This window comes from Capsicum annuum, chromosome 4 (genome assembly GCF_002878395.1).
Source record: "Capsicum annuum cultivar UCD-10X-F1 chromosome 4, UCD10Xv1.1, whole genome shotgun sequence".
Lineage (NCBI taxonomy): Eukaryota > Viridiplantae > Streptophyta > Magnoliopsida > Solanales > Solanaceae > Capsicum > Capsicum annuum.
The window spans coordinates 216,873,768-216,887,493 of NC_061114.1; the positions used below are offsets into that span (position 1 = coordinate 216,873,768).

The window sequence follows — 13,726 nt, forward strand, 5'->3', positions numbered from 1 at the left end:
ATTTTTTGGTAAAGTCGAAAAAAATAACCAACCTCAGATCTTAAAAATTACAGAATGATGAAAATAACGTTTTTGTTAGCATTGAATGCAATTGAGTAAAAGTTTGAATCAAACATGGTAATGAATTCAAAAATGAAAATCGCTACATAATGAATTCTTGATTTTAGGTTTCTTCCAAAAAAAACAAGTTGTACAAAAATTAGTAAAATGTATATGTACTTTTAGAGAGAGAAATTGAAAAAGTGAGAATTTTGTAATATGTTTTGAGAGTTGAATTTTATGTAATAAGTGATACTTAACTTGTGGCTTTGTGTAATTTTTAGAAAAATGATTAAAATTCAGTTTAACTCGTAAAGCCTTAAAATTTCAGAACTTCTACATGCATATCAACTGAGTTTTTTTACCCTCCGCCCACCTCCAATTTTTTTTTTTTAAATCATCACCCCACTCCCAACCCTCCCCCCTCCCCCCTCCCCCCAAAAAAAATCTTATGCACTACCACCTTTACTCCAACCCTAACTCTCTACCAGCTATCCTCCCATCCTACCCCCACCCTCCAAAATTTTTTTACAAAAATTATTTTTTGAAAATTTTCAAAAATTTTATCTTACCTCACCCCTCCGACTCCTAACCCCACTCCCTACTAAGCCCAATTTCTCCAATTTTTTTTTTAAACTATAGTAATAAGAAGAAGAATTAGTTACGTGGAGCGATCAATGTTAGGGTTGAAAGATATTATAGCAAGTTTGCATAAGGCAGAGAACATTGTTGCGTCGCAAAGATTTATAGGTAAGGACTAAAGTATATTCAGCTTCATTGAGGCAGTTGCAGATATTCTGGCAGTCCAGCTTATCAGACGCTATGAATTGTCTGTCAAAATATTGTGCTGCAGTGCGACAGGCAACATTAGGGGATACGGCTTATCCGACCACCAAAGCACTCCTACACGGACCCCCACTCCCATATGTCATACTCACAAGATTGTCTCGAAAAAATATTTGTAATCCAATATTAAAAAGTAAATTTGAAAATCTAGAAAACACTAGGAGTAGGTACATTTGGGATGCTAATAGGTGATGAATAAGTGAATAATGTTTTAATTTACTTGAAGGCGTCTCAACAAATTTGATGGTTTGGAGTCAATTTTCTTAATAAAAAAGTTTAAAGTATATTCAATAATGTTAGTTTCTGTGTGCATCACACGTGTATCTTGTGTGTTATACGTGCATTTCATGCGATATACGTGCATCTTATGTGTATTTCTTGTGTCATATGTGCATCTGGTGTGATGTACGTGCATCTTATGTGCATTTCACGCCCCATACTTACATCCTATTATCAATATGTAAAAATAAATTAGAATCATATTATCTTGGGATAATACCCACGAAAATACCTGAACTTTGACCGGATTTTCAGTTGAGCATACTGAACTTTGCGGGGGTCCTATTACCCCCCTAAACTTTTTTTTTGTATTGTAATGGCATATATCTGCCAACTTTTACATGTGCTTGTAATCACCGACTTTGGGCGCGCGATAGTGATAAAAAAAAAATTTATAAACTTTATTTTTTGGTCAGACATCCCCTCAATTTATTTTCTATTTTTTTCATTAAATTCTTTACCTCCTTTCTTCTACTCTTCTCCCATTTTCATCTCCATTGTTGAAGGTTTCATCTCCAATGTCGAAGGTAGGATTTTTTTTCGTTTTCTCAACAATTTTCTTCGAAATTAAATAAAATTAAGGCAATGATCGGTGCAATTTTTGATGAGCTATGATAAAGTGAAGGACATCAAAAATTGTTCAATCAGAATCTATGATAAAGAGCACACCGCCACACAAACCTCAGCGGGACTTTGGATTAAAAAGGGCTTCCAAATTGTTCAATTAAGTGGAGTCCTCCAAGTTTTTTAAATTAGGTGGGAGGGATAATTTTTTTTTTATATATTTTTTTAAAGTTTTTTCATCTCAACAACTTGTTTCAGTTGTAGAACAACTTTGCGAAATTATTCAACAACTATCAAAGTTGTTCATAACTGCGTAAATTGTTCAACAACTAGACGCAGTTGTTCGACAACTGCAACAAGTTGTTCAACAACTACACGAAATTGTTCAGACAATTAATGTAATTATCCAACAACTATTCCAATTATTAAAAAAAACTTAATTTTTTTTAACAAATTTGTTGAACCCATTATCTCCTTTTCTTAATTGAAAACTTGAGGCTCTTTTGACTCATTTTTCTCTACCTCAACCCCCACTCCTTAGTCGTATCTTCTTCGCAAGAAAAAGAAGAGCAAACCACCAATCCTCCCCCCACCCCCACCTCCTTAGTCGTCCTCTTCTTCGTAAGAAAAATAACTGCCCCCCTCCATCATCTTCTTCCTTCAAAATTCCGTAAAAAAAAAAAAGAAAAGTTCCTTTAAATTTCATTCTTAGGGAAGCCTTGTTTCTTTTGTTCAGATACAATTTTCAGTTGAACATTTCTTGCGATTTCATGTGTTGATTCAAATGTTTCATCATTTTAAATTTAGAAATAAGTTTGTTCTTTTTTGGGCACTTGAACAATTTTCATAGCTTGTATTGGTTGTTCTACGGGGTGCATTCTTGAGGAATTTTTCAAGGAATGCATTTTTCGGCGAGATTCATCGAAAAATCAGAACTGAGGAAATATATTGTTACTGCTAAATTAAAAAAAAAAATTACCAAGAAGGAGCGATTATTGTTGTTGCTAAACTTTCTACAGTGGTTTGTGAAGGAGGAATTATTGAATTTTAAATGGGGGAAGAAAAAAAAAAGGAAAAAGAAGGAGAATCTGGGAAAAGATGGATAGGAAAAATGGAGGTGTGTAATTACAGGGATTTCCAAGGAGGAATAAAGGGGATTGGGAGTAGGTGGGTTCGAGCGGGTTGGCGTGGGAAGCTGGGTGTGGGTGGGCATAAAATTAAGATTTTTTTAATTAAAATTAGGTAAATATATTTAAAAGATATTTTCTAAGAAAAAATAGCTTAAAATTTATTTTTAATAATTATTTGGGTCTACACGCCACATGTCATAAGTTTATTTATTATTTTTGTTATAAGACCTGCGTGTGAGTCTTACTCATTATAGTTTTTGGTTTCATGGTCATTTTGCATTTAATAGGCAAACATTTCTTATTATTGAAGTGTCTAATAGAAAAATAAATCAGTTGAAGAATCCAAGTGAAATTTTGAAATAAGTTTAAGGGGCTAAAATTTTGAAATAAGTTTAAGGGGCTATCGATGACGTAAGCCAAATTAATAATACATGAAAAAAATAAAAATACCATGTATAACGTATTTTGAGAAAAAATAGGGCCCCAAAGAAATTGACCCCAAGCAATTGCTTTAGTGGCTTTATGATTGAACCAAATACATAAAAATTCATAGTATTAATAATGCAAGGGATTTTAATGCATGCATTAGCATGGCTAAAACACAATTGCCCCTCAAAATTTTTCCACATCCACAACCTATAATATTGAATAAGTGTATGATTTTCTTTTTAATTTTATGACAGATCAAAAGGAGTAAAAAGAAATGGAATATCCTTAAACCTCAAGAATTACAAAGCTCGAGTGTAGAACACTCGTATAATTTGATCTAAGCACAAAATAAACTAGGAGAATCTCTTCTTTTAACAACTAAGCTCACAAAAAGAGAGGCTACTAAGCCCCCTTAGTAGTAAACTAAGTACTCAGCCTGAATCAAAGATGAAAGAGCCTTTCTTGACTCAAATATAGTGTATAACTAACAATACCGTAACTAATACATATATTATTTCATCTTATACATCCTACCAAACTACCCCTCATCAAGTTCTTTAGGTTGAAGTCAGTGTTGTGATACAAGTTTGGAAGTCTGAAGTTGAAAAAGATATTAACTCTGTAATGGCAATTGTAACCTATAAGCAGAACTGATAGAGCCATTTAACATAATCATCACTGAACAGTACTTTGATACAAACACAAGTTGCTTCAATAAGAATTGATTCCACTTTATGAGGGACAGAAAATTTCAAAAGGGCAACACATTATTTTCACTACTACTAAAGATACAGTTTGATTAACTTCCACTTTACATATAACACCCGTAACCAGTTCAACTCATCTCAGAAGAAATGGATTCACATATTAACTACTTGTACAGACAGAAATTTTAGGCATATAATTATTGCTTATGGTAAGTTCTTTGACAGTGAGAAAATTTAGTGATTTGATATATCAGTTGATAGATGAAAGGTAAAGCCTGCCGACGGCGTTCTCGGTATTAGTGCACTTGAGTCTGCTAGACTTTCCTCTGGAAAAGAAGTGAGCCTAATAAAACAGCAATGCCTGTTATCGCGATTGTAAACAGAAGCCGCTTTTTGGAAAATTCTTGTGGCTGCCTTCTGGGAGGACCACGTTCTCTTTCAGTCGCACGTGCGTTCCTAAAGAGAAACCAAAGAGCAAAGAAATGAAAAATAAAAAAGACATACAACAAATAAGTTATGATACCGATAGTTCACTTGAGTGTTCAAGATTTGGCTCCCCGTGATGGAAATTCATTTCAACAAATGAACTACAAACTAATTGCACTATTCTGAGCAAATACGAAACAGACACATGCTAAGGCCTTGGAACTTTCACATACTGTTTCAGAACTTTCAGCATAGACCATTGCATGATTCCACAACTGCTTCTTGTTTTATTCACTATTTTACACTAACACCAGGTTTCTTATTTAATACACTAATAAGACCAGTGACGAAGAATCTGAAGCCCCTATGTCTTAAACTTGAATTCTGAATACACAGCATTGTCAAGCTTGAGAGTGCCGAATCTAAACGTGTGAGCCATCTTTTGTATAAGAAAGAAATGGAAAGACTCCCTCCTGATGAGTTCATAAGTTATTCAAAGAGAGGATAAGGTTGATTAAGGGTAGAAAACATTTATCTTGTTGATTTTATGGGGCTTTGGCGGGTTAATGCCATGGATCATTTTAAGGGCTATCCACATACTAACAAAGGTTGAAATAGTTATTTGAGAGTTGAAATATGGCAATGGGTGACACTCCGAAATATATTGGAAAGATAATTTCTAGTTTAGCTGGAAAAAAGAAAAACAAGACTTCTTTAACCAACATAGAGAGGAAAGATGAAAGACTGATATCACCGTGAAAGATTAATTCGTTATTAATCAGAAAAAAAGTTGGAAGCTCAATTGCAAGCTTTGGATACTTTGGAGTTTATCTATGCGGGCAGTTAAGTAAACAGAGTCTATACATTTTTATATCTTCTGTCATTAACCTTGCAGCATCAGGGATGAGATGGACATACTGGCTATTGTATCAATAAGAGAGGAAAATAAGACATTAGTTAAGATGACAGAAGATGCACATTTAGGCCAAAAAAAAAAAAAAAAGAAGACAAAAGAATGCCAGGTAATAAGTGGAACTTGATCTAAAGAATAATACAAACAATTGGATCTTCCACATCTATATTAAAAACGACCTTGATGAGAGAATATCTGTGAAAAGCCAATTTAACAAATACTTTGTCGTTAATACCTGGAAGATTCCGCAATACTACTTATGATTCCATTGCATGTACCCTCATGAGCATCTCTTTCTCGCAGTCTAATATATCTGCTACAAAGATGGCATAATTCTGTTCGGTTGCCACATACTTCCTGATCAAGGCAGAGCAAATATCACATCAAAGAGCAAGATGCTAAAATCCAATCACTCTCTATATAAAACACAAAAAGATATCAGATCTTTGATAATTTTTATTACCTGATGCTCGAATAAGTCAATCGCAGGCAAAGGAAACTCGCAATAATCGCATGTCACTATCCTTTTTGGGCATTTTTCACCTTTATGAACAGCTAGAATCTCACGATCCATTGTCTCGCTACACAGAGAACAGGCAACCTAAAAATAAACAAGCAAAGTAATAACGTCAAATAGGTTGAATTGGACTAAGGTGTTACCATCTAAACTACAAAAAAAGAGGAAACAGAATATTATTCCTGCCCCACGGTAACCCCACCCCGCTCTCTCAATAAAAATTGAATGGAGGAAAGGTGATAAAACATTTAATCGGTATCTTCTACATATGTAAATCCTTGAGAAGAAAGAAAAGCTTTAACCAAAATCCAGTACTCTTAAAGATTGTTCTCCTATTCTATCCCTATTACTTATCCACCGCCTATTGGTAATTCTTGAAAAGCACAAAGAACGAGCGGAGACATCCTGGATTCTCTAAAGCCTTACTACCTCTTATTTGCTCAATAGTTGCTAGCAGTTTGTTCTTAAAGCAAAATTTCAGAAGATATATTCAGCTAAAAATTAAATCTAACATCACAGGTTGTAAGCAAGAAAACAAAATTATACTTGTTCAGTTGCTCTGCAGGCCTTACTACCTCTAAATAGTGTGATGGATCATAGCAGTCCATACTTAAAGCAAATTTCCGAAGATATATTCAACTAGTTAAAGCTTATCTTCACTTGTTGTAAGCGAGAAGACAACAAAATAATACTTGCTATGCAGGCTTAACACTGTAGACTATTAACAGTCTCAGTATGTTTGATATAAACCCAATGTGAGGAATCACTTTGGTTTCAGCAATGGCACAGCATGCTAAAGCTTGAGATTTTGATGTGGCTAGGGGCAGCTTAGGTGTTCAACCGCATATGCAGTTTACCCCTACCTCTTCATGTTGTTTATCACTAATAAAAACCTCCTACACCATTTATAAATAAACCTAGAAAGGATCACTTGCAACACACTTTCACGTCCATGCTCTATACAACGAAATCAGTTACAAAGACTATCACAACAACAAAAATGAGAAAGGGTCAAAGAAACCTACGCACTCCGTTGATTTAAAAAACAGCAATTGAAGTCAACAGGAAAATCCACTTTTTAAAATTTTATTAAAAAAAATATTTATTTTGATAAATAGGCAAATGCACATAGATGACTTGAAAAGTAATGATTAATTAGAGTAAGACTAATTGAGCAGTGGAAAATCCCACTCATTGAGCTTGTCTTTCCAGTCAGTTCGTGAAGACTTCTATAGACCCTCTTTATGCCATTACAACTTGAAACTCGACTATGTGGTGTATGAAAATTAGTGAGTTCTAAGACCATATATCACCTAAGCATAACTACTTATATCCCCAACTAGATATTTCTTGTTTTTCCAACTTATAGGATTATACCACGACTGATGCAAAAGGGAACGAAATGGAACCTGTGGGCTAATGCTAGATAGATACATATATCATGTTTATAACACATATTTCTAGTATTCTTCTTCATTTATTTTCAATTTGTATAGTTCTATATTGTAGTCGCCAAAATAAATCCCCAAGAGTCAGCTGGCTCACGATTTGAAACTAGGTTGATAGTGGCCCTGCTACTCTACCCTTCTCCAATCAAGACCAGGCTTTAGTCTGCTATTAGAATTTGTGCCATGCACTTAACCTACACATTGTGCATTGTACTCTTACCAGCAAAGCAAAGCCCGAGGGAAAAATTATTGATGTAGGAATAAACATAAATATAAAAAGAGAACCTATATTAACACGTGTTTACAAACATATATAAATAAATAAAATGATTTACAAATGCATTCATGTAACAATATCAACATGATGATCAGCACATGGATTGAACATGAACTAATGAATTTAGACATCTATCTTCAAATGAGTAACATCTATTGGAACCACAAAATACAATCATATTCTAGTTGTGCACTCCTTGCATAAAAAAATAGATAATAAGTAAAAGATAACAAGAAAATAATCCTTTTTTGTATAGTAGGAATACTAACCAATCCAATCACTGAAAAGGAGTACAACAGGTCAAACAAATAAGGTCACTTACCGGAGCATGAGTGCTCAAGTAATGTTCCTCTGCAAATTTTCTAGGAACCATATCCTCACAGATTTTACATTTTTCAAGATTCCGGGAGCAGTGAGCAAAATGAAGATCGAGATTGGTGGAAGGAATTGCTCTGTCACTGTAAACATTACCATTGAAATTAGCAGGTTATGAATGCCACAACATCAGAAGAAAACACAAGGATGAGCAGTCAAATAACCGAAACATACATGATAGAAAAAGCATAATGCTAGTAGCCATACATAAATGGCAATATTCCCAGAAAATTATATGTATTAAAGATCCTTTTCCAAAGAGTTTTACACTGATTTCTACTATTACGTAAATTATGTATAGTCTTTTAAAAGCGTGGATTCTTCAGTTCCAATGGAAGAAGCCGAACAAATTCATATATTCTATGTAGCTACACCAACTAAACCAAAGATAAGATTATTCTTCGTTACAGAATCAAATCTAAAGGTAAGATCATAGTAATAATAAGTTACATTAATCCACTACGCTGAAAGAAAACCAATGCTCATTGTTCTCTATTAGAATATAGGGCGGTTCGAAGTAGCCATAGTAGCCATATTAATCTTCGTTGCAGAATCAAAATATAACGAGTAAAATTGTACTAATAATAAGTCACATTAATCCACTAAGCTGAAAGAAAACTGTTCCTCATTGTTCCTATTAATATTAAATATAGAGAAGTTAAAAGTAGTCATACGAACGCTTTCCTATTAGTTGTCATGTTTTCTTCACGGCCTTTTTTCTTTACATTACTACTTTGATTTGCTTCTCTAGAGCTGAAGGATCTTTCTAAAACATCCTCAGTAAGGTCCGCGTTCACTCTACTTTCCCAGGTCTCCATACCCCACTGTGTGTGATTTCACTAGGTATGTTCTTCAACAACAACAACAACAACATACCCAGTGTATTCCCACAAAGTGGTTTGGGGAGGGTAAGATGTACGTAGTCCATACCACTACCTCAGACGAAGTAGAGAGGCTGTTTTCGATAGACCCCCGGCTCAAGACAAATAACAGTATAAGAAAAACATAAAAACAACCAACAAAAAGGGATACCACACCAATAGCAAATAAAAGAAACAGGACACCCATAGAGTAATACGATATACACATAACACTACGACTACATGCATAGCAGCAAACAAAGCATGCCTTCCTACTAGACAGGACACACTCCTACCCACTAACCCTCTACCCTAATCCGCTTCCTCCACAACTTCCTATCTAGATTCATGTCCACAGTAAGTGGTAGCTGCTCCATGTCATGACTAATCCCCTCACTAGAGGTATGCACTTGTTGTGAAAGTACTCATAGGAAAAGCAACTTCCCTTTTTCTTAAAATTAACCGTAGTGCGGGCCAGTCTAATTCCACGGCCACCAACAATATCAACAAAAGATAGCAGGTAACTTTCAAGTAATATAATTTTTGTAATTAAGCTAACAACTACAACGATCAATACATCCTTCTCTCTTCCAAACTATATCTTCAGCAACAATAGTGCATCAAATTATACCCAGAAACAGACATCATTTGAACTAAACTTCCAATAATTCTCATCAAGCAACCATAAAAAAGGCGAAAAAAAAAACGAAAAAATAAAGAAAAATGAAACGAAAATTACCAGTGAGTGCAGATGCTGGTGGCTTGATCAGAAGCTACAGCCATTACTCCACACCAAAAAGATCCACGAAAATCTCTCCCTTCCAATTAAAATCTGTAAAAAAATTGAATTATTAACAATCAATTATCATGAAGAAAATTAAATACATATAACGGAGTTAGGTAAGCGAATCGCGAATCCAAATTAGGTAAACCAATTTACAATTTATAATTAATACAAAAGAATAGATGATTATTAATGGTTAAATTAGAAAAAACAACCTAAGATTCAGAATATTGGAATTATCGAAATGATGATTGATCTGAGAAAAGAGAGAGACTGTTGGTCTCCCTTTATTTTGTTTTAGCTTAGAAAAACAAATAGAGAGAGTCCACTTTGACGACGATTATGTTGTTTCCTTTTCACTTAAACGGGTCGGAGTCCTATCATTGATTGAGAAACTCATATGTTTTCTCACGCTCCCTTGCTGCGCGTGTATGCACTCGAATTGAGACGACAAAGTGCTCAATCTCGATGGAAGGAGCATTTTGACGCTTACAATACCCCCGATGACTTAGTTATCCATTTTCTGGCACTTCCTTGCTGCACGTGAATGTAATCATATTAAATTGAGATGATAAAGGGCTGAATCTCGATGGGATGTATCGTGATGGAAATGATATTTTGATGCGTCATTTGGTTTGATCATGATCATTTACTTCGTTCTAAATTAATTTATAAGTTTTAACTTGATATGAAATTTAATAAAATAATTTTCTTTTAATTTTATTGATTTTAAATTAAATAAATATCAAATGTATCAAAATTTTCATTATTGTGGTCATAAGTATTTCATAAAGTTAAAATAAAATAGATGCTAAAAATGAATGAGTCATTCTTTTTTAAAAATAAATTAAAAAAATAGGTCAATAAAAATATAATAGTCTAGAAAATACCTCTGACACAAAAAGGCCAAAAAAAGGACAAGACGAAATAATTGCACTATACAAGTTATGTTTATCAGGTAAAAAAAAAAAAAATTGCAAGGTAAAATTTACGAGGCACAAGTGATGTATGCCTTACAAGTTAAAAATATGAAAAAATGAAACAGCATAGAAACATAAGTCCGTAATTATTATCAGATCAATATTTAAAACAATTACCATTTAAAGTTATCTATAACTCTAAGTTTAATCATATCTCTCCCTTTTTCTTTTCCTCTTTCTGTCATCTCTCTCTCCTTTTTAATCCATACAATTGTATATTAATTTCATATTCGTATATGCTTCATTTGGCAAAATTGTATATGTATGCATTACGTATATGTATTTGATTTCAATTCAAATATATAATTGGCATATGCAGCAATCGTTATGTTTTCAGTTGTATGTGTTTCAATTAATGTTTGTATATGCATCAATTGTATATTAACTTAATATTTGTATATATTTCAATTGTATTCGTAACAAATATAGTAATCTACAAATGCATGTGCAATGTCAATTTATATGTTTTATAGCTATAAAAGTCAAATAAGTGTATAGCTATATAAATACATTTTATTGAACGTATATTAATATGTGCATATAATTTTGCATAATCTATGTGGATAGGAAACTAGTTTATATAAATCATATCTAAAATCAAATAAAAATATCTATAAATATACAATTAATCCTGAAAGTATCTTTTTTAAAAAAAAAAAAAAAAAAAGGAGAGAGAACGAGAGGGAAGGGGGGGGAGGGGAGGTTAGTGAGACAACAGAGAGGGAGCAGGCGGGCGAGATTGTGAGAGTGGTGAGAGAGATGGAGAGGTATACCCGCTATTTAAAGGCATAACTATCTTTTGTAATTATATTCAAAGTTCAACCATGACTTGATAATTTATAAACTACTACATCTTTATCTATTTATGAATCGATTCGGAGTCCAATGATTGAGGAACTTTCTTGGTTTGCATTTAGTCAAGATGGGCTTGATTGGGCTGTTGGGTGTATAGGGCCAATATTTTTTGAGTTAAATGGGCTTGTTTGTTCTAGTTTGGTCAGCTTTATATTTAGATGTGGTACCATGCCCAAGTTGAGCTAGGGCTGTCAAGTGGTCCGGGCCAACCCGGAATCGGTCCGTTAAAATTAATCGGGTTGTGGGCTGGGTCGGGGTCGGGTTGGGGTTAAGTGAGCCGGACCGGTCCGGGCTCAACAGTAAAAATTTTAAAAACAACCCTAACCCGGCCCACTTAATCCAAACCGATCAAACCCACTTAAATCCGGTCAAATCCAGTCAAAAAAAAACTTTTTTTCAATATACACAATATATACCCACCTATATACATTTTAAATACGTTAACCAATATATATAGTATATACTACATTAGAATTTAAAAAATATATACACATATATACGCACCATTCAATATATACGACTATACGTACTACTTTAAATAAAACATATATTACAACATATATATGCTACAATATATATAAGTATATATACAGAGTTATATACTAATATATAAAACATATACACATGTATACATTAAATATACACGTCTGTAGAAGATATATACACAAATATACGCACCATTCAATATATATGTACTACTTTAAATAAACATATACTACAATATATATATATATATATATATATATATATATATATATATATATATATATATATATATACACACACTACAATATATATATATATAGTTATATACTAATTTATATAACATATACACATGTATACCTTAAATATATACGTCTATAGAAGATATATACACATATATGCTACAATATATATAATTATATACTAATTTATAAAATATATACACATGTATACATTAAATATACACGTCAACAGAAGATATGTACACAAATATACGCACCATTCAATATATATGTACTACTTTAAGTAAAACATATACTACAATATATATAGTTATATACTAATTTATAAAATATATACACATGTATATGTTAAATATACACGTCTATAGAAGATATATACACACATATACGCAACATTCAATGTATATGTACTAGTCTACTTTAAATAAAATATACTACAATATACATACATACATATATATATATATATATATATATATATATATATATATATATAGTTATATACTAATTTATAAAACATATACACATTTCATGAGGAGGGGCACAGATGCCCCAGTTCGTAGATATGAGAGGCTGGCGTTAGATGGTTTCAAACGGGGAAGGGGTAGACCGAAAAAATACTGGAGAGAAGTGATTAGACGTGACATGGAGCAGTTACAGCTCACCGAAGACATGACCCTGGATAGGAAGGTTTGGAGGAAGAACACTAGGATAGAGGGATAAGGTGGCTGTTTGAATCATAGTCAATAGTTAGGTTTTGTTTGGTGTCTTTTGTTTGTTAATGTACTTTATTTTTGTGTTTGTCGTATCTATGTTAGTTTTATCACGTTTCTTGCTTTGGAAGTTCTGGTTTATTGTCCTGTGTCTTGAGCCGGGGGTCTATCGGAAACAGCCTCTCTACTTCTTTAGAGGTAGTGGTATATAATGCGTACATTCTACCCTCCCCAGACCCCACTAGGTGGGAATATACTGGGTTTATTGTTGTTGTTGTTGATACACATGTATACGTTAAATATACACATCTATAGAAGATATACACATATATATATACGCACCATTCAATATATATATTGTACTTTAAATAAAACATATACTACAATATATATATATATATATATATATATATATATATATATATATATATATATATATATATTATATACACTGCAATATATATACAATTTATAAAATATATACACACATATACATTAAATATACACATCTATAGAAGATATATACACAAATATACAAAACATATGCTACTTAATATAATAAATTATTAATAATATGTGATAGTAAATTAATAATATATTAGAAGTAAGTTTTTAATTTAAACTAGAAATTCAATTTAAATCATTAAATGAAAAAAATTACGAAGTAAGGACTAAGGAAGGAGTGAATGAATGTTGAATTTTATTGATTGCGAAATGATCCAAAATTTATAATTTACATGAATGAAAAATCTAAAAATTATACATCATTTTTTCCAACTCATTCATGTTAATATTAACGGGAACTTGCATAGGATAGTCAAAGTCAACGGGGGGAAACCATGCATTGGACTTGATTCTG

At 32.7% G+C, this 13,726-nt stretch overlaps 1 protein-coding gene across 1 annotated transcript; it reads right to left on the reverse strand.

Moving 5' to 3' along the window:
* Positions 1-3,976: 3,976 nt before the first annotated feature.
* Positions 3,977-10,123, reverse strand: LOC107856161 (XIAP-associated factor 1). Its single transcript, XM_016701154.2, has 6 exons — positions 9,810-10,123; positions 9,550-9,642; positions 7,898-8,033; positions 5,797-5,934; positions 5,569-5,690; positions 3,977-4,450 (listed from the first exon to the last, which is right to left on the reverse strand). Exons 2-6 carry the CDS (start codon positions 9,591-9,593, stop codon positions 4,309-4,311), a joined length of 582 nt encoding a protein of 193 aa, XP_016556640.1. The 5' UTR covers positions 9,594-9,642; positions 9,810-10,123; the 3' UTR covers positions 3,977-4,308.
* Positions 10,124-13,726: the final 3,603 nt, after the last annotated feature.

Coding starts and splice junctions, on each gene's coding strand:
- LOC107856161 (XM_016701154.2), bottom strand. CDS start 9,593: ATGGCTGTAGCTTCTGATCAAGCCACCAGCATCTGCACTCACTG. Junction 8,034..9,549: donor ACCAGCATCTGCACTCACTG/GTAATTTTCGTT, acceptor TAATGTTTACAG/TGACAGAGCAATTCCTTCCA. Junction 5,691..5,796: donor TTGACTTATTCGAGCATCAG/GTAATAAAAATT, acceptor TGCCTTGATCAG/GAAGTATGTGGCAACCGAAC.